The 26,080-nt window shown below is 40.7% G+C and overlaps 1 protein-coding gene across 3 annotated transcripts in view; it reads right to left on the bottom strand.

Moving 5' to 3' along the window:
- Positions 1–24,402, bottom strand: part of usp48 (ubiquitin specific peptidase 48) — a 29,991-nt gene extending 5,589 nt beyond the window's left edge. For 2 of the 3 annotated variants that reach the window (XM_075461880.1, XM_075461882.1), the window contains exons 1-17: positions 24,265–24,402; positions 23,614–23,751; positions 23,008–23,128; positions 22,713–22,854; positions 21,160–21,287; positions 17,705–17,829; positions 13,854–13,962; positions 13,431–13,564; positions 11,452–11,537; positions 8,287–8,466; positions 7,218–7,355; positions 6,908–7,057; positions 4,033–4,233; positions 3,443–3,554; positions 3,217–3,359; positions 1,765–1,839; positions 1,543–1,667 (exon numbers count right to left, since the gene is read on the bottom strand). In XM_075461880.1, the coding sequence (XP_075317995.1) occupies positions 1,543–1,667; positions 1,765–1,839; positions 3,217–3,359; positions 3,443–3,554; positions 4,033–4,233; positions 6,908–7,057; positions 7,218–7,355; positions 8,287–8,466; positions 11,452–11,537; positions 13,431–13,564; positions 13,854–13,962; positions 17,705–17,829; positions 21,160–21,287; positions 22,713–22,854; positions 23,008–23,128; positions 23,614–23,747 (2,103 nt within the window). In that variant the 5' untranslated portion in view covers positions 23,748–23,751; positions 24,265–24,402. The remainder of the gene's footprint in view (positions 1–1,542; positions 1,668–1,764; positions 1,840–3,216; positions 3,360–3,442; positions 3,555–4,032; positions 4,234–6,907; positions 7,058–7,217; positions 7,356–8,286; positions 8,467–11,451; positions 11,538–13,430; positions 13,565–13,853; positions 13,963–17,704; positions 17,830–21,159; positions 21,288–22,712; positions 22,855–23,007; positions 23,129–23,613; positions 23,752–24,264) is intronic. The other variant, XM_075461881.1, reaches the window with a different exon arrangement.
- Positions 24,403–26,080: the final 1,678 nt, after the last annotated feature.

The following is a 26,080-nucleotide window of genomic DNA, read 5'->3' as shown; positions in this document are numbered from 1 at the left end:
TCAAATCCCCTGCATCAAAAGTGCTACCTTTAGTTAAATCAAGAACAAACTGAGGTCATTGTGTTTGGCAACAAAGAGAAGAGGTTTGCTGTCAGTAAACATCTTGAGTCACTGTCTCTAGAAACTAAAGACCAAGTCCAGAACCTCGGCGTGCTGATAGACTCAGACCTGACCTTCAACAATCATATCAAATCAGTCACCAAATCAGCCTTTTATCAACTTAAGAACATATCCAGAATGAAGGGTTTCATGTCCCAAACAGATCAGGAGAAGCTGATTCATGCTTTCATCTCCAGCAGACTTGACTACTGTAACGGTCTTCTGACTGGACTCCCCCAAAAGAGTCTCAAACAGCTGCAGCTCATTCAGAACGCTGCAGCCCGAGTTTTAACCAGAACAAAGAGATCACATCACATCACCCCAGTTCTCAAGTTTTTACATTGGCTCCCGGTTAGATTCAATTCAATTCAATTAATTTTTATTTATATAGCGCCAAATACAACAAATGTCATCTCAAGGCACTTAGATAGTAAGTCCAATTCAAGCCAATTGGAATTCAATTAATTAATAATAATCATAATTCATAAAATAATCCAATTCGTTCATATAGAGCCAATTCAAAAACAATTTCCTAGCTAAGAAAACCAACAGATTGCACTGAAAACTTTTTGTTTTTCGGTCCAATCTCCCAGCCTGAGCGTGCCTGAGGCGATACAGAATAGATTTTAAAGTTCTGCTGCTTGTCTACAAATCACAGAATGGTTTAGGTCCAGAACACATGAATGACATGCTAGCAGAGTATAAACCCAGCAGAGCTCTGAGATCTGCTGACTCAGGTCAGATAGTGGAGCCCAGAGTTCAAACTAGACCCGGTGAAGCAGCTTTTAGCTGTTATGCTGCACACAACTGGAACAAACTACCAGCAGAACTGAAATCAGCCACAACTGTAAGCACTTTTAAATCCAGGTTAAAAACATTTCTCTTTCAGTGTGCTTATGGTTGAGTTCCTTTAAATAATTTTTAAAGCATAATGCTATAAATCCTCTTAATTGTTTTATATTTTTCTTTTTCCCCTCTTCTTTGATTGCTTTTAACTGTGTTCTAATTTTTATTCTATTTTTTTATTCTCTCTAAATTGCTTGTTTTTATGCTGCTTTATGCTGTTCTTTTAAATGCCTTGTCTTTATGCAAAGCACATTGAGTTGCCTGCGGTATGAAATGCGCTATATAAATAAAGATGCCTTGCCTTGCCTTGCCTTACCTCCAGTAGGGGTCCTTAGGCAAGACCCCCTTAACCTACCGCCTACCAGTGTAAGTCGCTTTGGATAAAAGCGTCTGCCAAATGCATAAACATAAACATAACTATTACAAGTTGAAAAAGTAACATTCTAAATGGGTAAGTATTACAACAAAGTCAAACAGGTGCAGTCATGTGAGCAGGACAGGTTGACATTGGACACATAATTCAAAGAATATATCCAAAACATTTTGTAAAAAAGATGAATCGAATTGAACCTCACATGTGGGTCGGCGTACACTCACCAAACACTGTCGACAGGGTTCTTGGTTTTGGGAGAACTCTGGGGCTTTTGGGAAATATTTTCTCAGCTTGGTCCAAACTTCGGTAGATACCAGCTTCCTTTCAGTCTCCAAAATACTCAGACCTCCTACAGCAGAAACATACAATTAAACATTTCTACCGTTACTGTGTCCTTGTGAGAAAGTATTGCAAACATCATTCTAGATGCACATGTTAGCAATTACCATGAGTGCAGACAGCGTCTTCATTGAAGGTCTTCATCTCGTCCTCGGTACCCCCTGAAAGCTCGGAACCAGACTCTGCAATCAAACACGTCACCAAGAACATTGACACAAAAAAATAGTTTCAATTCTCTCCTAAAAGAACGTACAAAGACACTGACACAGAGTGGACTGATTCAGTGGGACATACAGTGAATAAGCAGATGTGTCATATTTCCTTTACCAAAACTATGCTGCTAATGTACCAACTGACATTTATTTTTCACAGATTATCTCCTTCTCTGTTACCAGACTTTTCAACAGCAACCCCATATCAAACTGTGTGAAAGGTGGGCCATAAAATACAAAGTTCATCATGGCTGGATCTCAGGGCTTTTTTTTATTTTTAAAATGACGAACGAGAAAGGGTTCAATGTTTCCTGATACTTTGGATCAAAATGAAATGCAGAAAATTAGGAACGATTGAATGAAAACCAGAAAAGGACTTTCTATCAGGGGAAACCGTGGACTGACAGAGACAGGAGAACTACTGCCCTGAATGACATTCTGACCATTAAACCTGAAGCAAATATTCTGTCATTTGGCAGCATTACTTTGCTTTTTTTGTTTTAAAAAAAATGAAAATCTATTTCAATTTGAAATATGTTATAGGACAGTAACTCTGTAATCTTATTCTTACACACACACACACACGTCTGGTTTATATTGCTCTTGGGGAGTCTCCATTGACTCAATGCACTCCCTAACCTGATTTTAAGTCTAACCCTAAAACCAAGTCTTAGCACCCTAAATGACTTTGTACTCATGGGACAAAAAGTTAAAAAAGTTTCCAGAAGTCAGGGTGCAGTCAGATTTTTGTCCACTTCATGTAAGAAAAAACAGGCAAGTATACAAACTTTTGCCCATTCTTTAAAGCTAAACTGCTCCAGCTCCTTCGGGTTGGGTGGGTTCTGCTGGTGTACAGCAACCTGGAAGTCATGCCACAGACTCTAAATTGTTCTGAGGTCTGGGTCATTCCAATGTATTCAAAGATTTCCCCTTAAACCACTCGAGTGTTGTTTCAGCATCTAGCTTAGAGTCATTGTCCTGCTGGAAGACTGAACCAAGGATTCCTCTGTATTTCTATCATTTCTCTGTATTCAGCACCATCCATCTCACCATCCCCTCAGTTCTGACCAGTCCATGCCCTCCTTTCTTGGTCAGTCAGTTTCAGTCTTTTTTCAGTATCCCAAAAAGCAACTTTATTTTTCTTTTAATGGGTGGACATTTCGGATGTTCACCTCTTTCAGCCAACACCGAGCTGGTACTCTGTGCTGTGTACAGTCCGACAGATTCCTTAACTCTGTGTCTGATAAGCCAAAGAAACTCGAACACTATGATGGAAAAGTGTTGGAGCTTTTGAAACTGTGGAATAAGTTTGAAGCAGGAAAAAGCCTGTACCTACATTCCACTTACCCTTGCTGCTGTTGGTGTGTGGTCCCTGTCCATTGGTCTGACTGTTACTGTGTTTGGTCTCATGCTCATCCTCCTCCAGCTGTTCCAAAGCCAACTGTCTCCAGCTACGCAGAGAGGCTTTGCCCACCCAGTAGCCCTCACAGCTAAAACATGCAAATACATTTGTAATAATCAAAATACAAAGTGATTGAATAACTGGATCACTAAGTCATTTTAGTGTGTTTACCTGAGTGTGCGTTTCACCAGATTGGAAACTTCCTTGAAGTCTTCAGTGAGCTGGTTTTTCAGCCGGAGCACTCTGCATCGCTGACTAACGCACTCTCTACACAGAGAGAAGCCTGAACAAATACACAGGATGGAGTGTAAGAAATATAGAAAACTGACAGAATTATACTCAGAATTATTTCCACCTTCCAGTAAACCAGTGAGGTAATGACTTTGATTGATTAAGGTAGCATACTGGTCATCATCAGTGTGGTGCAGCCGTTGCTTAACTATCCCTTTCTCTCAGTATTTACCCTGGCATTTTTTTTTTCAAAGTCTTTGAATGAATTACTTGCTTGGCACACACTGCATGATTCAATCTATGCCTTCAACATAAGAAAGCGCTCTATTAATATTTCAAAACTTCCATATTATCTCAAACAGAGCTGATATAAACAGAGATGGCAAAGCTGCCTCTCCCAAGCTCATCATCAAAATGTAGCATTTTCAGAAGTTCATTTAGTAGATCACTCAGTTGGATATATGACTGGAGGCACAAAAACCGAACGCTGGCGTTCATGATTGGAGAAGAGAGCAGATTCTCAGACTGACCATTTAGTCTTGGCCCGCCACCGTAGCGTTCGTAGAGGAGCTCTGCTGCTTGCATGGAAACCCTCTTGGCATCTGCTACCTTGTCTGGGTGCAGTTTGCCATGAGAGCAAAGGAAGAGGGAGCAGTCAATTTCTTTTGTGGCAGTGGAGTCATCAAGCCATTTCTTTAGCCATTCAAGAGGGACAAACTCATACTGCTCGCCTATGGAGGGAAAGCAGAGGAATGCATAAACCATAAATAGCAACCCACGCATCTTCTGTTGCGTTCCCTCTGGTCAGCAGCATCAAGGAAAAAAGTTGCTCTTGAACACACTTTGAGACAACCTCCAACTTCCAACTCTGATGTAAAATGTTAAGACAACGCAACTTTGCAGGGTGAAATGGACCAGCAGTCTGTCATTATTTAGGTCAGGTTCTACCTCAGTTTTAGGCTGTTTAAACTCAAAACCCATGCCTCAGTCTAAACTGACACATCACATACATTGCTTTGTACATGCATGATTTTCAGCTTAATGCTTTAGGAGACCGTTAAAGGTGCATTCATTTACACAGTGTGTGCTGTGGATGAACAGACATCTCTCTCACTGCATGACCCAATGGTGATTTCTAAAGCCTCAACAGGGTCCAACAGAACCAGCAGTGCTTTACACACCAAAAAGACAGCAGAGACAGGCGTTGACTGACATTTCCAACGGCCAACCGACAGCTCGCTGCGTAAAAGCCCTCAAATGATGATGTTGTGGGAAACAAACAGAAGAAAAAGCAGGTAATTAGGCTCGGCTCCGTGTGACTTCAGAGTATCATCAATGACGGGTCACACGGAGGTGATTAACAGTTTCCCCACAGGGTTTTTCACAACAAGTCATCTCCCAGTATCAGAGTTCCCGTAAAAAAAACTCGTCATCCAAGCTCTGACAGCAAAGGAGAGGTCTCCAGACATCCTTACAAAGTTTGGCTATTTTTGTGGGAAGAAGTGGAAAAATTTCTTTTGCTGTGTGTAAACACAGCAAAACCTATGTTCCACAATAAAACCCAGAAATCCCATAAACATAATAACCTGCTGTACAGGGATGGCATGAGAGCCTTTTCTCTGTTTCTTAGCAGCAACACATGCAGCTCTCAACCATATAAACAAACTTTTAGCTTGGGCTGTTGCAATAATCTTACATTTCTAACACCGGATGTTGAAATAACCAATGAAAATGAAATTTACATTGACATTTACCTTATTTAGTCTTTCTTTTTTTTCTCCATGATGCGGTATGCATTTACTATGAATGTTAAATGAATGCTCACTAAAAACAAACGTGACATCAAACATGGTGCTTGCTGGACTCTAGACATATCATGCATAGGGTCCTTCCCATCGAGTTTGACACCTTTGGTGTATAGCTGGGGTTGGACAGTCACCGGCCTCTCAGCTCTGGCTGCATGGCTCAATCAGTGGGTCTACATGATGAGATTAATATGATTATAGCTATAGTTGGGTTATGCTCCTTATTTGAGCAAGGGTAATTCTCCTTGGATATATGGCAGTGAATGAATGGAATCATTGATACAAAGCGTGTCATAGCCTGTGTATGATAGGTGGCGCTGTACCCATTTCAACTATTGCTAATAGAGCCACTTCCTGTTGACCTCTTCAACACCAACAACAACAACAGACTCAGGCATTGGAGAAAGATGGAGAACGCAGAGCGAGATGAAGCTACGTCCCTCTACATTTGGTCTGTGATGAGCTGCTTGTTGCACAAACAGCAAATCCGATCCGATCCAATATCTTGTCAGATTAAGGTGTCTACATGAATTTAATACCTCAGTCTGATTGTAATTTAGCCCTTTATCCGATTTTTACAGTGTTATGTAACCCCGCTGACTTTCTCTGGAGCTCAATGGACTTGACAGGGCTTAAGGTGAGAAGAGGTACGCTTCTGTCAGCCAAAGCCACACAAACTGTGTTGATGGCTCTTGAAAAAGTTTGCGGTTTCGACAGTCTTGTGTGCAAAAATAATGTTAATATATGCCTTTCTTAAATCTTACGTAGGTGTTGAGGCTTCATCCTATTTTACTAAAGTTTTAACAGGCTGTTATTTGCAGCCCGCACTGACTTGTCTGTGTACTGTGAGTGTTTCCTCCACAAGATAATCCCTTTCCACATCATATTTAACAGTTTGAGGTTTAATAATAACTGCTCATCCAAGTGGACAAATAAATCTTTGAAGCTAATTACACAGTCAGGGCATGATATGTCCAGGTCCGATGGTGGCTTACGATGCAGCCATGGGCTTGGCCTGGAAGTAGCTGGAAGAATGTGGCTGCATCTGTATTATTATTGTGTTCAAACACCTGAATGCTCCACACCAGCAAACTGCCAAAACTCCTTTACAGAGGTGGTCTCACTGTCTGATCATCAGTTACCCACATGCATTTGATCAGCTGCTACTTATCCTCTTAATTCCTATGGAAGCAGTCGAGATGGTTTTTGTGTTTTGGCATCGTTTTTTTAATAGTCAACTACATAGTGTAACATGTCATGTGTTGATTTATAAATCGGAGATTAATTTAATTATGTTCTGATATTTGAACCTTGAAAACCTCAGAATTTAAAAATATTCTACTTTGTTTTTTCAAATGACTGTAAAACCAAATGTTATGAATGTGAGATGACTTTTAATAGAATTATATTATACTGTATCAGCATACATTATTTCACAAATGGTCTTTATTCCATGGAATATTAAAGTATGCACCCCCTGTTACCTGGAATGTCCCTTTATCACACCATTTGCATATCAGAGTCCTGAACTCATACTAAGAACAAAAGTATTCACTTTCTGTTAAGCAGGCATTGAGCTGTTAAGGAATGTTTTACCAACCATCTCTTGCAGGTAAAAGCTCGTAGAGCTCTTTCACCTCTTCATGCTTTGCCTTGCCCTTATCCACGCTCTGTTTCCTCATGTCAGCCATCTCCGTGCACCACTCTTCAAATTTATGGTTATCCTGATCTACCAACCTCTGGAGGAAGGCTAGCAACCAACACAGACAGAGAAAAGAGAGACATCAGAAGTGCAACGACTTTTTTCTGCTAATATTTTCTGTTTTTAATGAAGTAAAAAGACCAGAGACAATCACTACCTCTTTCTCTGGCCTCAGCAACAACCCACAGCCCATGAATGTACAACTCACCTGGCACCTGAACATTGTTACTGGAGGGATCTGAGCTCTCCTCTTCCTGGACTTTATAAACCAGCATGTATGCATTTCTCGAGCAGTGGTAGCCTTTACTGCACTTTGGTTTTCGTGACTGGGATTTCACCGTCTCGGCTAGGAAGCAAGAAAACCAAGAAGAAAGAAAAACTTTAAGAGAATGTGGAAATATACAGACATGTAATCAATGTGCATAAATAGGATTAGTCTAATTTTACCAAGTAACATTACCTTGGCAAAAAAAGAACAAACTGAAACACAGTCTCAACCTCTGGACTGCATTTCAATGTGGACTAGATGTTTATAACATGCCAAGTATACTACATAGACACCCTATGTAATGTACTTACTAGGTGTCCATTTAAATATGCTCTCTGTAGAAAAAAATGTTAAAAACATCAAAACTTCAACTACAGATATCAACAAAATTGGAAAAAGCAATACCCATTACATTATGAAAAAAACCCTTATGTACGATGTCATTTAGATGTACAAATGAAAAACCAGATTTTTCTAGATCATCACTTTGTGTCATGAGATGTGTTGTGAGCCACCGTAGTGTGTAATGTGCCCTGGAGCCTAGAGGAAGCTTCTGAAGTCAGCTTATGTTGTAGCTATAACCTTTCGCCGTTGAGTTCACACGGTCCACTTGCTGTTTGTATCAATGCTTTGCTGAGTCACCTGCTTGGCATATGTGAATTACTCAGGAGGAAAGAGACGGGTTTACAAGAACATCTTTTTGTGCCTACAAGCAGAACCCATAAGTGAAAAGGGCCCTAATGTGTAATATGTTTGTGCTATAAACAGAGATGATTGTGTAATGTAGAAGTCTAGGCTGTGTTATTGTGCCTGGCATGCAAATCATCAGCAGTAATGTTTGTCTTATTGGTAGCTGTTATCAGCTATTTTTCCTTTGTGGTTGAAATGATAGGAGCCAAATTAATCTTAAATAGGAATGGAAACATACACCTCATCTTGTAAAACTCTGCCCCTGGTGGTAGTAATGTAGAAGACCAAAGTTACTAAATCTACTTTTAATAATACTCACCAATGTCCTCTTCAATTCCAAGCTGCAGTTTCTTTCCCTCCATCTTCTCAATTTCCTCATCATTGAATTTGTACCAGTCACCAGTTAGAGCATCCTTGACATGGGCAATGTAGTGGCCTGAGTAGGCACTGATGCCTCGATGGATCAGCACCGCACTTAGTTCATATACACACTTCTGATCTGGAAAAAAAGAGTCAGCCGAAGAATACATAAAGCAGTTTAGCATTTTAAACTTAAAGGTCATCTAATGAAATTGTCCGTTGCTGCAGGAAAAGAAGTTTGTATTTTTTTTTAAATTGTATTTTTTAAAGGAAAATACTTGAAAAATAGCAAACTCTGAACATGATGAGAGGGTGACAGACATGAAGTCGAGATGTTTCTGGAGTTGATAAAGTACCTTACTGTATGAAAAATTATATGGTAAGTGCAGAGAAAAAAAAAAATATAAAGATAGATGTCCATCCATCCATCCATCCATCCATTCATTTCCTGTACCCGCTACATCCAATTTAGAGTCAACCTGAGCTATAGCTAACCTGACATGCACGTTTTTTGATGGTGGTGGGAGGAAGCCGGAGTACCCAGAGTACCTGAATTCCAGGGAATTGATCCTGGAACTCTCTGCTGTGAGGCGACAATGCTAACCACCACACCAATGTGCAGCCACAGTGCCTTGCAAAAATATTCACCCCCTTTGATTTTTTACCTATTTTCTTACATTCCAACCTGTAATTTAAATGTTTTTTAATCTTATTTTATGTGATGGATTTTCACAAAATAGTCTAAGTTGGTGAAGTGAAATTAAAAAAAAAATATATAAAAAAGATAAATAAAAAATAAAAAACTGAAAATTGGCATGTGCATATGTATCCAACCCCTTTGCTATGAAGTCCCTAAAAAGTTCTCAAAAGTCACATAATTAGTGAAATGAAGTCCACCTGTGTCACATGATCTGTCAGTATAAACACACCCTTTCTGAAAGGCCCCAGAGGCTGCAACACCACTAAGCGAGAGGCATCGCACCATGAAGACCAAGGAGCTCTCCAAACAAGTCAGGGTGGGGTTCTAAAAAAATATCAAAATCTTTGATGATCCTCGGAGCACCATCAAATCCATCATCTTCAAATGGAAAGAACATGGTACCACAACAAACCTGCCAAGAGAGGGCCACCCACCAAAACTCACAGAGCGGGCAAAGAGGGCATTAATCAGAGAGGCAGCACAGAGACCAAAGGTAACCCTGAAGGAGTTACCACAGCAGGGACCGTCTGTCCATAGGACCACAATAAGCCAGACACTCCATAGAGCTGGGCTTTATGGAAGAGTGGCCAGAAATAAGCCATTACTTAGTGTTAAAAATAAGAAAGCACGTTTTGAGTTTGCCAAAAGGCGTGGGCCACTCCCCAAATGTATGGAGGAAGGTGCTCTGCTCAGATGAGACTAAAATTCTGTAAATGAAATGGCACTCTCAAACAATCCATTTTAATTCCAGGTTGTGTGGCAACAAAACATGAGTATGTGTGTGTATATATATATATATATATGTATATATATATATATTCTGCATATTTACTGTGTGTGTGTGTGTGCGTATACACACATAGACATATACTATATATATGTACAGAATGTTAAAAAAAAATGAAAGGAACATTTGAAAACAGATCAGCTCCTTACTGATATGGACTGGGTCATTTGTTAGAAATGAAGAGATGCCACATTGTTTGATAGAATTGAAAATGTACAACCTGTAGAGGGCTGAAATCAAAGACACCCTGAAAATCTAAATGAATAAATGATGCAACAGGCTAGTCCATTTTGCCTAAATGTCATTGCAGCAACTGGAAATGGTACTCAGTAGTTTGTATCCCTGGTGTTCTGTCGTACAGAGTCGGGCAGTGAGCACAGGGCCCACTAGACGATGTCAGGCCATCCTCATGAAGTCTGTTTCTGATTGTTTGGTCAGAGACATTCCCATCAGTGGCCTGCTGGAAGTCATTTTGTAGGGCTCTAGCAGTGCTCATCCTGTTCCTCCTTGCACAAAGGAGCAGGTACCGCTACTGTTGAGGGGTTTAGGACCTTCTACGGCCCTGCCCAGCTCGTCTGGAGTAACTGCCTGGATCCTGGAATCTCCCCCATGCTCTTGAGACTGTGCTGAGAAGCAAACCTTCTGGTAATGACACATATTGATGTGCCATCCTGGAGGAATTGGACTACCTGTGCAACCTCTGTAGGATCCTCATGCTACCAGTAGTGACGCTGACCGTTGCCAAATGCAAAACTAGTGAAAAACAGTGTGAAGGGATGCAGAGGGAAAAACTGTCAGTGGCCTCCCCCTGTAAAATCATTCCTGTTTTGGGGGTTGTATCATAGTTGCTCCTCTAATGCAGCTGTTGTTCATTTCATTAAAGCAATACAATGTAACTTCTCAAAAAGCCCATTATGGAGCTCCCCCTACAGGCTTGGAGGTAATGTACGGTTACACTGTCGTAAATACAACACCCTTTCGCTTTCACGTTTGTTGACGAACCGGCGAGGAGTCAGAAGGTGCAAGCTATGTCGACCGAGAAGGTAAGAGTAATCAAATGTACCTGGGAGCGTGAGAGGGGTCTATTTGTTTTTGCGGTAGGTGTGCCAGAAAGCAAGTCGAAGTACTTCTGCTCAGCTCCCGGGCCGGTCCAGCAAAGTTACATTGCGCAGTTTTTCCAACTCAAACCCCCGAAGGGCATAGGAGACAGGCCAATCGTAATATTAAAACTCATTCTAGCCGCACAATTTTTTTCAAGCTGTTATTTTAAGGTAGAAATGTTACATAGTATTGCTTTAACACCAAAGCAGCTGAAACTGATTAACAACCCCCCTTCTATTTAACTGAACAGATCAATACCCAAGAAGTTTAACTGACTCGATGCTATACTCCGATTAAAAAGCGTTCCTTTAATTTTTTTGAGCAGTAATATATGTATATGCATGTGTGTATAGTCCTATATATACAAGGTTATAAGCTGTCATGCTGATGGGAGGGAAGCTATAGCTCAGCAAGAGATCTAGCAGCTCTCCAGCTGATTAGTGCAAAGAACAGAAAACAAACAGGGAACCGTGCAGATGAGAAGCAAAACGCAGATGTAGTAAAGCAGAATGTGGAACGTGCTAATGATTCAGTACTGTGTTTTCCTTCCAAGAAAGGCCCCATGTCCAGCTGCTCAGGAAAACTGATGAAAGTGTTGAGTTTCTTCTTATGACCCGTTTGTCTGTAGAAAAACAACATAAAGCCTGTCATATCACTGCTTAAGCACCACTGACATAGCTAGTTGATAAGTAACAACTGGTGTCAGCCTTAAAAGCTCTGACTTTTTCCTGGAAAACGATTTTGTGATGCAAATGTATTACTCTTTTGAACACATATTGTTTTGAGAAGCAAAACGCTTTATTTTTGTGGCCCCAGACAACAAGCCGGACTACCTTCATCAACACCAAAACGAGGCTGTAAATCGGCTCACAGGACACAGTAGGGTGTAAGAAAATGTTCATAAATGATATTGCTAATATGGGATGTCATACAGCTTCATGTCAAAAAAGGCGAACTATCCCTTTAACATGTCTTTGCTTTTCTCCAACTCTCTGTATTTCAACAAACCTAAAAAAGAGGCTGAACTGCTGCCCATTAGGTCTACAACCACAATTTTGTCAGATAATGTTAGGTGGAGCATGGTATGAAATAAGCCCTTCTCCTTCATTAGATTTAACAGGAGGTGCCCATTCAAAGTAAATACGTAAGCACTAAATAGTGAAATTTGTGGGCAGGTCTGCGGCTTCACTGAGAGTAAGAGGAGAAACACTGAGTGGCAACTTTAAAGATGAAACACTTTGTCATACACAGCATCAGACTGTATTGATATGGCATGTTCTGTCTCATCTTAAATCCAGTCCAGAAGAAAAATCTAAATCTTAAAGTTGATATACTGCTAGGGATGGGAATCAAAAAACGGTACTTGTTGAGAACCGGTTCTCAGTGTTTCGATTCCCTTATCGATTCCAGTGGGCACGAATGACGTCACCATGCACGTTGCATAGCTTGTAGCTTACGCAAGCCACGCAACGTGCGTGGCGAGTCCAGTGCAGCCAGCAATTAACAGTAAACATGGCGCCCAAGCGGTACAAACGCGCAAAGGTTTGGTTACACTTTACTAAAAAAGACAACAACAGGGCAACTTGCACTACTTGCAAAGTGGATATTTCCTCGAAGGGAGGAAATACTACCAACATGCAGAAACATTTGCGCACAAAGCATGCAATAACTATTAATGAATGTCGCGTTTTCGATCCGGACTAACGTTAGCAAATCTCAACCCAGCAGCAGCAGCAATGTTAGCATGTCCTCGGCTAATACTGCAGGCAACTAACTAACTACCAAACACTGCCTATCATATTAGCGCCATTTGCCTCATTGTAAAACCTGCTATTAGTAACGGTTAAGGTTAAATGAATGCCTTTTCAGGCATACATTTAGATGACCATCACGAGAGACGGAGCCTGACTGGCTCAGAGCCAGAGGCTGGCAGTACTACCTCCAGCTTCTCCTTTCACCGAAGATGGGAAGAGTAAAATGACCCAGGCCAGGATAGACGAATGTCACAGAGCAGTGACTATGTTTGTGGTAAAAGGCTTGCACCCATTTGCCACAGTAGATGCCCCTGAATTTCGGTAGGTGAATGTGTTCCATTGTACGCCAAGTCAGAGAATGTCAAAGTTGGATGTTTTCCTCTAAGTTAACCAGATGTTTCACTCAGTCATTCATTCCCATTTTATATTTTCTAGGGAGATGACAAAGATTCTCAACCCTAAGTACAAAGCCACAGTTTAACTCACATGACTCATGTTGCCTCTAAACTAAACAAAGTTGATGCTCATCGACCCGTTTGCTGTCCTTTCCCCCCCAAATAAGAACCGATAAGGGAACCGACAAAGAACCGAACCGTTAAGCAGAATCGAAAATGGAATTGGAATTGTAAATATCTTATCAATTCCTATCCCTATATACTGCTCAACCCTCATACACAGTGCATCTGAATGGATTTTTTTCTTTGTAAACAGAAGAAATACCACAATTAACCAGCATTACGTCAGTGGCGAAAGCTACTTGCCTATCAAATACGAAGCGCATGAGCTGCAGGTTGAGGGTTGGAGGAATGCTGTGCAGCCTGATCCTCCGGGTGGCGCTCTGTTTACTCTGACAACTTTCACAGAAGTACCGGTTGTCCCCATCCAGCTTCTCCTCCTGTAAGGTGCAGAGTATTCATGGCAAACAACACGTATTTATAACGCCCACTTTGATTCAAACTGAATGGATACATTCATTTATTGTCATTCTATGAAGCCCATTGTAAATAAACTAATCAAAAACCCTCCTTTGCTGAAAAACAATATCTTATTCAACTCATTATCATTTAAAAAACATTTCCTGACATGCTTTGTACACAGAGAGGGAAACAAGGCACATATCCCAACCTTTTTACAACTTACAACAGTAGATAAAGAAACAGAGTGTGGTAGTGAGTTATAGCTACCTTTAGGAACTCTGTGACACACTCTGTCAGGTTCTTGTGGCCCTGAATGTTTAGTTCCAGCTCATAGAATCGGGATGAAAGAGCAGATGATCGTCCACACTGATTACATCTGAAGAACAGCCAAATAGAAATAAACACAGTATAATGAATTTATGGTTTGTCTAAATCATTTTGTAAATAAAGCTTTCTTGACAATGATGCAAGCATAATCAGAATTTATGAACTTAACAGTTTTTATTTATAACAAAAACCTAGTCAACTTTTGGTTATATTTGATTTTTTTATTAGAAGATTGGCTCATTATTACACCTCAGGCTACGTGCCCACGACAACGGTTAACGACAGATAAACGCAGAACATTTCGACAGATGTGCCTATCTTGCACACGGCGACGGCGTTTTTAGGAGTTCAAAACGGAGAAAACGCAAACGCCCTCCAGAGTGGAGATCTTGAAAACGATCCAACCTCTCGTCGCCGTAGGAACAGTTCAAAACGCAAAAGTGCGATTTTTGCACACGTTAAGTGGGTAGTTCTCCATTAACGACTCCCATATCTCACTATATTTATTTTGGACACTCTCCCAATCCACATTATCCACTGCCTTCCTGGCTTTGTAGTTCAGTGTTGTGTTCAGGAGCAACTGGACCTCATCATCTGTCCAAACAAAGTTTGAAGGCGTACTGTTGTTGCTGCCACGCTTCGCCATTTTCTTCCAACTGACGCGGAGGAAGTAGCCACAAAACAGGCATTTCTCATATTTATTAATATATAACTCATATAACAATACCAAAGGTATTGTTGCTACTGCCACCTACGTCCGGGGCATGCATACTACATCGGCAAACTGCGAGTTTTATACGTTTTCCCTGTTCCCATGGGTAGACAGATATCCACCCCAAGACGCTCGTGAGAACGCAGATAAATTGTGGAGGAAAAAAACGGACATCTGCGTTTATGCTTCAGAGCGTTGTCGTGGGCACGTGGCCTTAGTCAGAAGAAATGGTAAGTACCTGTTTTTAAAGTACCCATTTAGCTTAACTGAATTGAAGGTCAGCTTCTCTCCTCTGGGAAACTGACTTGTTATAGCAGCACAACACTCAAGCAGGAGAGCAAAGTGAAAAAGAGTTTTACGATAAGAAGTTAATACCATGACACAGTGCACTAACTTTTCGCCACTGTTCTATTATTAAGGGTCTCTGCTCGGAAATCGGAAGGCTAACTGCACGGTCTCTTTAATAGTAGGGTATGAAATGTACAAATATTGTAAGTTTAGCTCTATGTGGTCAGAAAACAACATTTGGTAGCATTTAAGACCATGTCAGTTGTTCTGTTGCTTTAAATACAATGTCACTGATAAAAACAAAAACCTTTTAATTAAAACAGCACGAGAGATCATAATTCTCCAGTTTTAGCTTCTCTTCATTGGCTTCCTGTTAAATTCAGAATAGAATTTAAGATTCTTCTCCTCACATATAAAGCTCTTAATGACAAAGCTCCATCATATCTTAAAGACTATGCCACTATGGTGTGACGCAATCGCGAATTAGTCTCTACCTGGCAGCATGGAACACTGTGTTTAAGATACGTTTTAGGCTCCAGGGAATACCCAAAACCTGTAATGGTAATAACAAATCATCTCCATCGTGGAAAACAGAGCATAAAAACTGTACTGTAATAATAGAAACTTAAAAAAACACAACTGTCAAGTTATTGCAAACTTGTAAAGGTGAGCAACAGAGATCTTGTGTTGCATGTATGACTCTACAGCTGATTAAGGCATCCATCGTATCAGGGAGCACAAACCACTATCCCTGTTATTGTTTCGGAAGCTTTCTCATTTTGATCATGTTTTACACTGTAAAATAAATATTAAGTGGCTATTTGACTGAGCAGTTGCTTTATTCCCAACATAATGCTGTTTTCACACACATAAATGTCTTCTCATCTATATCATGTTCAGTTAAATAATTAAGCCTATTTAAACTAACACAGACTTCTACTGAGCCAACAGAAAGAAGGCAGATGCCCGTAAAACGGGTGGTGCCCAGCACCGCCACCTCTAACGGAAGGCCAGTGGCTGAGGGAATCCCTGGAGGGAATCCACCCCCAAGAAGTGCCTTTATAAAATATAATAGGCCTATATATATCTTTTTTAAGCCTATTCATACAAATATTTATTTGTCTTTTTTTCTTTTGTCCCAACAAAATTCTGATGGTGCCGCTCAAAAAGATAATTGTCTGGAAATGCTAAAACATCTATACATCTATGTCTGATAACCATCTCCCGATGAATATTATATTAATAATTCTCTGCGCAGTAATGCTGCTCCTTCATCCACGGGATCGTTGTCTAAAGGACATGTTGGTGAAAACAGTCGCCTCCTGCTGTGCCTGATGGACTTCTAGAAGTAGAAGAACTCGCTCTGCTGACTGAATGAATGAGGAAATCAAATGGCTGAAAGAGGGCGGAGACAGAGAGAAAAACCTGGTCCTGACCAGGTTAGGTTCATAGAGTCTGTTACTACGGTAACTGACCGAGAGCTTAAGTAACCTCTCTCTGTGAAACAGGCTAGAGTTACCCCTCTTTCTCGGGGTTGAGTTACCTCCCTTTGTGAAACGGAAAACTCAGTTTCCCTCATTTCAGGGTTAAAGCGGCGCTATGCAACTTTCAGTAATACGGGGTTTGTTTACCATGCAATACACACCCCAAAGCTGTAGGGGGAGCTCCGTAGAAAATAAGGCGACAGTCTAGCCAGACTGTCGTAAACCCACCAGAGGCAATTTACGGTTTATTTTTCAAGACACTGGCAGAGAGTTGGAGAGCCGTCGACAGCTAATGGAGAGGGGGTGTGTCTTATCAGGCTACCTGGCTCGGCTCAGAGCCCTTTACGACCTGCCGTGAAGCAGTAGTTCTCGGCTCTCGTGTGTCGCGAGACTTCCAGAGGTAAACAAAGCACGCGGCGCCACAGGCAAAGTTGCAAGCGCTGTTTCGGTCTAGGGCCACCAGATGGAGATGGAAATGTCACCGTTTTCATCAGAACGGGTCAGCCAAGCAATCTGATGATTGCCAAGCAATTTTATGACCATGAAAAAGTTGCATTGTGCCGCTTTAATAAACTCAGAGTTTTCACTAAACCTGCTTCGTGAAACGGACCTCTGGTGTCTTCCAACAAACCAAACATCAATGTTAGGGAAAGCATGATGTTTATGACATAAACTGGGACATCACTGAATGCTTTATAGCGCTGTGCACTTAAATTGAACAAATCTTTTCCCGATTCATTTTTTGGTTTACTTTTTTATACTGCTTAGCAGATATGAACCACAATTCATATCCTTGTATTTCTAGGCTAAATAGTGAAATATGTCATACACTAGTATTCTTTATGAAATGGAATAAAAGCTAAGTTTTAACTCAATACCGCACATGTGATGTCACAAGCGCTTTATAAAAAAGTATTGAATTAAATTATTCAAAGACTGTAATCAATTAAAACCCCTCCAGATTTTTCTCTCCTGATCAACAAAGTAGAGCGGTGCAAATAAAACAAAAATAACACAGTTAAGGCATTGTTTGTTTCAGATGTTGCCACATTTAAAGGGGGTTGCTTTTATGAAAAATAATATCGGTAAGAATAAGGAGAAGTTGTAAGCAGCAAGTGCAGCTCAGGGTGTTGCTGGCAAACACAGAGGGAAAAGCGGGGGCACTGTTGTATAGTGGGCACATATCGGTTTAAATGTTTTATTTTATTTTATACCTCGTCATAACTATAAAAGAATGCTGGTACAGGTGGTTTAACATTGTATAGCTCCAAACGCTCGAGTCAAGTTTGAGTGAGGAGTAGACTTACACTGTAACGTAGGAGAACTGCCCACAGAACTGTTGCTGGATGACATTTTGCAGGCTGGGGTTCTTCTGCTTGGACAATGTATCCTCCAACAGTGACAAGAAAAGCTTTGAAAATTCCTGCGCATCCTGAAAATGAAAAGTCTGAATTTAGTGCTATGTAGTTTAAACCAATCTGCACTAAAAATTCATTCCAAAACTAGATGACATTCCCATTCAGTTTTAAAGCAACACTACAGAGAAGTTTGTGGACCTTAAAACTATGTCAATCTGACTCTTTTGGAAGTACACAAACCTCAATAATCCACAGTCCCAGGCCTGAAGCTTCCCTGGGGGTAAGTTACCACACCTCACTGCTTTCGTTTCTAGCCCACTACAACACAGTTTTAATTTGCGATACCATGTAATGCACCAACAACTAGATAACAACATATTTTTGGTAAATTAAAAGGAAAAAAAAAAGACTGTCACCATTACAAATCAATTTTGGGGGAGAGACACCTGTCATTAAAAAAAAACATTTAAAAAAAGGGACAACACTATGAGAGGAAGAGCAAAGTGTATGAGCAAAACATGCTCAGGAGAAAAAACTGGATGCAGTCAGAATTAGCCCTCTTTTCTGTTACATATGAGTTGTTAGCCTTTAAACAGGAGGGTTTCACGTGACGTCACAGTGCTGCATCGCGAACGCGCAAAATCCAGATGGATGTCAGGAAGTGAATTCTGCCCATAGAACTGCAAGCAAGATGCCCGTGTTTTGTGCTGTTTACGGCTGCTCCAACCGTTCTACCCGTGAAAAGGACAAAAGTTTTTTTAGAATACCAAAGGTGGTCGTACACAAAGGTGAGAAATATAAAAAGCTAACAGAACAACGCCGTAAAAAATGGATTTTAAACCTACGTCTGCAGTCGGGAGGAGCAGAGTCTGTTTACTCTCGTGTCTGCAGCGACCACTTCGTCAGAGGTATGTTTGCTAACTGCTAACTTTGTTTTTGTGGCTCTGTTTATATAGCATTGGGTTGTTGTTAAATACTCATTTACTTAGTAATGATTATTAAGTTTCCGGTAGTCTAATATGGGCTTCATTGTGACTTTTTAGGCGTCCCTAGCGCTTTGGGTGACGTTGAGTCGGTAGACTGGGCTCCGACGGTCAAGCTCGGTTATGAAACCACTAAGCCGAAATACAAGGCATCTCTTCAACGAGAGCAAAGGATAATCTAATGTTCCATTCCCACTGATGCCCTCTTATTGTGGGTTGTCAGCTGGATGCTCGGCTGTCTGCATCAGATCTGCGCTCATACCCGGGCTCTCAGCTGTCTGTTGGAGATCCAACATAGCCACTGCACATGCCGACCGTGTTTGTTAGTGCTCCTTGAGCTTCATCCTTTGCTCTCGTTGAAGAGATGCCTTGGATTTCGGCTTAGTGGTTTTATAACCGAGCTTGACCGTCGGAGCCCAGTCTACCGACTCAACGTCACCCCAAGCGCTAGGGACGCCTAAAAAGTCACAATGAAGCCCACATTAGACTACCGGAAACTTAATAATCATTACTAAGTAAATGAGTATTTAACAACAACCCAATGCTATATAAACAGAGCCACAAAAACAAAGTTAGCAGTTCGCTAACATACCTCTGACGAAGTGGTCGCTGCAGACACGAGAGTAAACAGACTCTGCTCCTCCCGACTGCAGACGTAGGTTTAAAATCCATTTTTTACGGCGTTGTTCTGTTAGCTTTTTATATTTCTCACCTTTGTGTACGACCACCTTTGGTATTCTAAAAAAAACTTTTGTCCTTTTCACGGGTAGAACGGTTGGAGCAGCCGTAAACAGCACAAAACACGGGCATCTTGCTTGCAGTTCTATGGGCAGAATTCACTTCCTGACAACCATCTGAAAACCGCGCCCCCTTACAACCACGTGACTGAAACCAAGCTACTAAGCATGACAACAGCTTCTCATGTATAGTTGTGCATGTGCAGGGCTCAGACCAGTGTTTGTTTTAACGACAATGATGTTACATCCCACACCTGTAGGTGGAGCTGAAGAGCTTAAAAATGGCCAAATTCTCCAATGAAGTTTTAAATCAGCTGTTTAATTCTGGAACTATTCAGAAAACAAACAACTTGAAATGTTTTGGTCAAGCGCTGACTTTGAGACCTGTCAACATTTCCTGGTTTGAATAATCTAAATGAATATCCACTGCAGTCAACGCGTCGAATGTAAGGGCGTTGTGTTATTAAATCCCAAACTGCAACCCAAATGCAGAAAAGGTTGGGGCACTGTTTAAATATGAACGTTAGAAAGAGAATGCTTTGATTTGAACATCTCATAAATCAATAGTTCACAGTAAAACATTGAAAAAATATAAAATACTAAATAAAGAAGTGAGATGTTTGTTTGAAGGTCATTCCTGATAGCAGCTGCAACCACATGAAAAATATAAAAAACTTCAAATAAAATTAATAATTTGCAGCAACATTAAAATAATAACGTATTATTCCATGTAATTTCGACGGACAACAAAGTCGTAACTAAAATGTTGTATAGAATATGTTGCTTTGCTTTTTTTTTTTTTTACTGTGATGGAATTCACTTTTGGCATAATTTACAAACAAGATGTCAGTAAAGCTGCAAATTTTGACTGCAACACCATCAAGGTTTAGAAAGAACTGCCTCCACACAAACAATATAACTATCGCAAAATACCAGGATAAATTCTACTGCCAGCAGTTTTCATTTGGTATGGTAGGGTGTACGTAGTTTGGTGATAACTGAACTCAGAAGGCTCTTTCTCATATTCCTTTTCAAGCTGGGATTGATGTGCTTTCGCTGCACACCGTGTCATGTGTGAAAGTACAGAGCCAGAGGTGGTGGAGGTGGAGGGGGTCAAAGTTGATCCACCATTGATATGCCTCTGAGCCGTCAAAACAGTCCCGCCTTGTCTGTGTCTGCTCACATAAAGCAGGCAGCGTGTAATGCACCATTCTATCCAACAGTCCTGTTATCACTCAGCTGATTCCATCCACACAAAGCGGGCCTGCACAGCCTATGTTTGACATATGTGAATTACAAAGACTAAACGAGGCGGGGCTTTTGCCTTTCAGGTGCAACCGATTTGTTAAAGAGGTCAGTGATTCAAGATATTCCAGTGAGATATTCCTTGTTCCTAAGTTGTACTGCTGTTAGGAAATAATGCTGTGATACATCACCACCATCAGCTGAAACGGATCAGGATTCATGAATGAACAGCACAACTTTTTAAACTATTTCAAATATTCATTGGAAACGTAACCAAACAAAGTATTTAAAATAGGTACAATACTGATAATAATTTAGAGGCTAATTCATTATATTCAACCTATTACATGTGAAAAGCAACATTCTCAACCCAAGTTGTGTGTCAATCTGCAAATGTATCTGTATTTCTTGGCTAAGAATATGATCACGGCTGATTTACCTGCTGCTGTCCTGTGTCCAGACCCAGTGCCTTGACAAGTCCTGAAGGGTCTATGTATTTTCTGTTGCTATTCTGCAAGAGCGCAAACAGATACTGCAGATGCTCACAGATGGACTGGGGCTCGTAGTCTGAGAGAGACAAAGATGTACATTTCAGACAATATCATGAGGACAAAGGTAAGGCAGTGTGTGCGTGCACTGTTACACGGACACAAATGTCTGTAAAGTCATGTCATTTTAAGAATTTATTAGAGAAAACTTAAATCAATAAAAAATTAGAAATATGGCACCTGTAATATTTAGTACTCCATTAATTCTTCCAACCAACAACATAGTAATTATTGGACTGGGTTTTGGTTGAATCTGAGATTAATTAATAAATGTGATTTATGTGATTTAGCCGATTTGCTTTGTATCTTAAAGCTGCAGTCTGCAGGATTTGTTGTTGTCATACGTAAAGTCCTACTTTTTGGCATTTTAAGAGTTTACATGATCTATCAGAACGCTTGAAGTTGAAAACGGTGACCTCCGTAGTCGCAAAATGCAAGAAATGCTTATTTTTTAACCGAAAAATAAAAAGTTATTCAACTTCCTGTCCCGCCCCATCAAAACACATGAGAACTCGTGCACGTCTACGTGCACGCCAGATTCGCGTACACGGCTCCTCATTCATCAACTCACCTGTCATTTGCGATCATGGAAGACACAGTAAGTAGACTAGCCCGTAATGAAGTTCAATAGTCCAGATAAATAAGCGTGGGGACAGCCTACCTTGTATCGCGCGTGCACAATCGGTGATTGACAGGCAGCAGAGCCCAGCTCGTAAACCTGATTGGTTACCTTTTACCGGTCCGGTCTGCAATTTTGTAAACAAACCTGCTGGCTTTGGAGGGACCTAGCGGGACATATAGGGGACCTAGAGAACTCATTTTTTTTTGTATTGGGGTATTTAATGTGCTACTTTCAGAATCCCCGGACAGTTCCAGGCATTATACTTGAAAAAGAGTTGCAGACTGCAGCTTTAACTGTATCTCAAGCATTGTTCCACCTTGATAAGGATGTTTGTTTCTTTTGTTCTCCGAGTGCTTCTACTTCAATTTGCAGTCCAATTTTTCTATGGTATTCTACTGGCTGTTCAGATTTTGTATATGAGACACACACAAATATGTGTCTATAAATCTATAGTCTTATGATAACTGTCACTAAAGTTTTATTAATAGGGTAGTTGTATGATTTCAGACAATATCTGTAGGCTGTAGGAACTCTTTGTTCCTACTTTGAAATCACCACATCATTCATAATAGCCAAAAAGTTTCAGAGAATGATTAGACTGGTACTGATTTTGGCTTATTTAGTCTGTGGCTGTCACTGTATAATTTAGATGGCCATTCCAGGAGAAGACAGCCTGAATAACAGTAACTAGGTAGTGAAACCCCAGCATAATACTGCCAGCTTGTTACAAAAGAGAAAATATAAAAAAAACCAGAAACTATCTGACTGAAAGCAGGGAATTAGAAGCGTCACAGATCGTGCCCATATAGTTTTCAGGTATACCAGACTCAATGTTGTGTTCATGTGCACGTGGATTGTGGCAGTGATAAAGGCTCCTACGAAGCTCCAGGTTATGGAACCACACTTGCAGGAATGTGTTCACGTAACATGTTGCACCGAGGTTGGTCAGGCCAACAAATGTGTTCTGAAAGGGGGAAAAAGAGACAGACATGTAGATGTACAGAAAAGAGGTTAAAGCATATTTTTGTACCCTGCCAACACTGGATTTAAGAAAACTTCCAAGAAAATGCCAGCTTGGTTTAGAAATTGTGATATGTGCAACTGGTTTAAGAAATACCTTGTCTCGCCGTTCTGAATTTGGGTCATCAATATTATGGAAAGCATTCTCATCAATTTCCCCAAGCCATGCCTGTTCACCAATTCCCACAAGACAGTTGGGATTCCCTTTGCAATTCCTCCTAGCAGAGCAAGTCATGGTCATTACCTTAGATTTTCCTCCAAGATTCTTTTAACATTTACTCTCTTAAGTGGAAACAGTATTGGAATCTGACAGCTTGCTGTTGCACCGCATGCAAAACCTCACAGACTTTGAAATGAGCCTTTAATATGTAGAAAGATGCCATTCAGCGAGACCGAGCTCAGTCATTTCCGCACCACAATCTCAGGGAAATAGTGTTAACCGACTCCATTGTGTGTCAAAGCTAGGTAGTGGTATGCCAGGTCAAAGAATGTAACTTCTTAACTTGTGTAAAGTCTATGAAGCTGCCAATTACAACATGAAGCCTTGTTCGGCAGCAATGAAACAAAATAGACGCTGTGTCAACATCGCTTTGCGAGCTGGCCACTGAGCCATCAACTTCAGTTACACTGAATTCTACTCCTCAGGGGTTCACTGACACATGACAGCAAAACAGACATACTTCTAAACATGTAAATACTGTACCTGCAGGTTCCTCTCTTGCAGGCCAGGAGATTGATGCGATATGCTAGCTCTATATGTTCCTGCCTAATTTCTTCTGGTTTCACAGTTTCCACCCAACGCCAAGCCGCTTTTTCCAGCTGTATGCGAGGCGCCATTATCCTACGAATGTAACATTTACGACAGCCAGTCATAAAATAAGAATGTACATTTATACATATACTTAAAAAACAGAAAGCAAATGATTTACGTTTGCCTATCTGTTTCCGGGAATGCTAATATAGCCAGTTAGCTCAAGCTAATTAGGTACTTGCAGGTCAATGCTTAGCGTTTACCAAGCAACCCTGCTTTTGTGATGCTACTTAACCTTGCCAGCTAATGTAGGCTCTGTGGTTCTAGCACTATCTAATTTACCTTGAAATGTGAGCTGACATTAAGACGTAACAATATATAAAACACTAAAATACGAAAACACAATCCATAATCTAGAGTTATTTCAGGAAAGTACCTTAACTAAAAAATGTATTCGTGCTGTTAGCTTGCTAGCTAGCTAAAACTTAGCTAGCCCGACCGGCTGTGCTAGCTAGTCATTTACCCATGTTAGCTACTTTCTGTTTAACGCAACCTGACGCTACGGTAACTAATTCATTGTGTTAATGACAAATTTTATCGAACCTTTCATGCGTACAGCTGCTTCATCAATATATTTATATGTATTTTCACATTTTATTTACGGGTTATTTTAGATTTAGCGCCCTTACGTCAGTTTATAAATAAATAATTTCTCCGCTCAAAATCAACACGACGTCAATAAGTGACGCAGGCGACGTATCTTAGTTGAGGCCAGTCAGAGGAAGGGACGCACGAACCCTCTTTCCTGCCCCTGTTACCACAACTTTTGCGACAAGAATTTGCCATTTGTAGTTTGAAGAAAAGAAAAAAGAGAAATTTAATTTTGTCGCATCTCTTAAATATTTCTCTTAAAACTATTTTGTCAGGAAACGTGCTTTTGGCTTGTTGTAGCGTTACTTGCCATATCTGGTTTTGAGAATCGCTTATGATTGAACTATGCATGTTATAAACTCTTCTCTATCCACCATCACACCCTCTGATAGGGCTTATCTTGTGGAGGCTGCGTCTGTCTTGTAAACCTGTATTCATATAGTACGTTATTACGCACACAAATGCAATTGCTTCACATTTAAAATGTAGAAAATTTTAGAATATTAAAAGCAATTTTGCTAATACCAATTATTACTGAAAGAAATAGCGATAAAAGTAGGAATTCAGGGTAAAACAACGGGTTAAAAGGGTATCAAATACCATCCATCCATTTTTTATACCTGCTGGAGCCTATCCCAGCTGTCGTTGGGTGAGAGGCGGGGTACACCCTGCACAGGTCGACAGTCCATCACAGGGCCACACAGAGACAAATGAGACAAACAACCATGCACACTCACACTCACTCCTAGGGACAATTTAGAGACACCAGTTAACCTGACATGCATGTTTTTGGGCAGTGGGAGGAAGCTGGAGTATCTGGAGAGAACCCACGCATACACGGGGAGAACATGCAAACTCCACACAGAAAGAACCAGCTGGGAGTTGAACCTGGAACCCTCTGCTGTGAGGTAACGGTGCTAACCACCACACCACCGTGCAGCCCCTATATCAAATACAAAAGAGCTCAATAAACACTGAATTGACATAAAACTCTTTCATAAAGGAACGTTTTCAGCCTAGTCTTGAATAGAAAGTGTCAGCATCTGGCTGGATGGTGTAAATCATGTTGGGAACATCTGTGCATAGAGGAAAATGATACATGTCACCTTTAATGACCTCTGTCTGGACTCACTGTGCAGCTGCATCTCACTTCCCAAAACAGCTCACAGCCACAACAGACACAATGCCTTCTTCTTAAACAGAAAAGCTCAACTGGTAGAGTAATAGTACATTTGCATTGGCTATATTTTCATTCAAATTCTTTTTCTATTCTAAAGGATTTTTAACATATCAAAGATTGAAATAAATTTGTCAATAAATTATGACTAATCACAATTTAAAACTTTGATCTCTTTACAGCACAAGTTTGAACCGACATTCAACAGACACAAGCACAAAGGAAATCATTTCTGTGCCTTCACTGACAACCTTTTTGTTTTTAAAAACTGAACCAAATGTAGAATCTGAAGCATCAACACTCAGTGAGAGCTGTTCCAGAGTCCTGTTCCCATCCTGCTCCATCAGCTTCCTTTAATGACACTTCTTAACGCTTTGGGAACCGAGGATACTGATTGTTGCAGTTTTTCACTGGAATCTGGGTCCATTCCTGCTGAATTCAAGATTTCAGCTGCTCAACACTCCCTGGTTGTTGTCTGGTTCTCCTCTTCATGATGCTCCGTACATTCTCAATAGGAGACAGCTGTGGACTGCTGGCAGGCCGGTCGAGCTCACACACTCTGTGTGTATGAAGTTCAATTCAATTCAATTC

This window comes from Odontesthes bonariensis, chromosome 3 (assembly GCF_027942865.1).
Source record: "Odontesthes bonariensis isolate fOdoBon6 chromosome 3, fOdoBon6.hap1, whole genome shotgun sequence".
Taxonomy (NCBI): Eukaryota; Metazoa; Chordata; class Actinopteri; order Atheriniformes; family Atherinopsidae; genus Odontesthes; species Odontesthes bonariensis.
The sequence above is the reverse complement of the archived record's forward strand: the minus strand, read 5'-3'. Positions and strand labels throughout refer to the sequence as shown.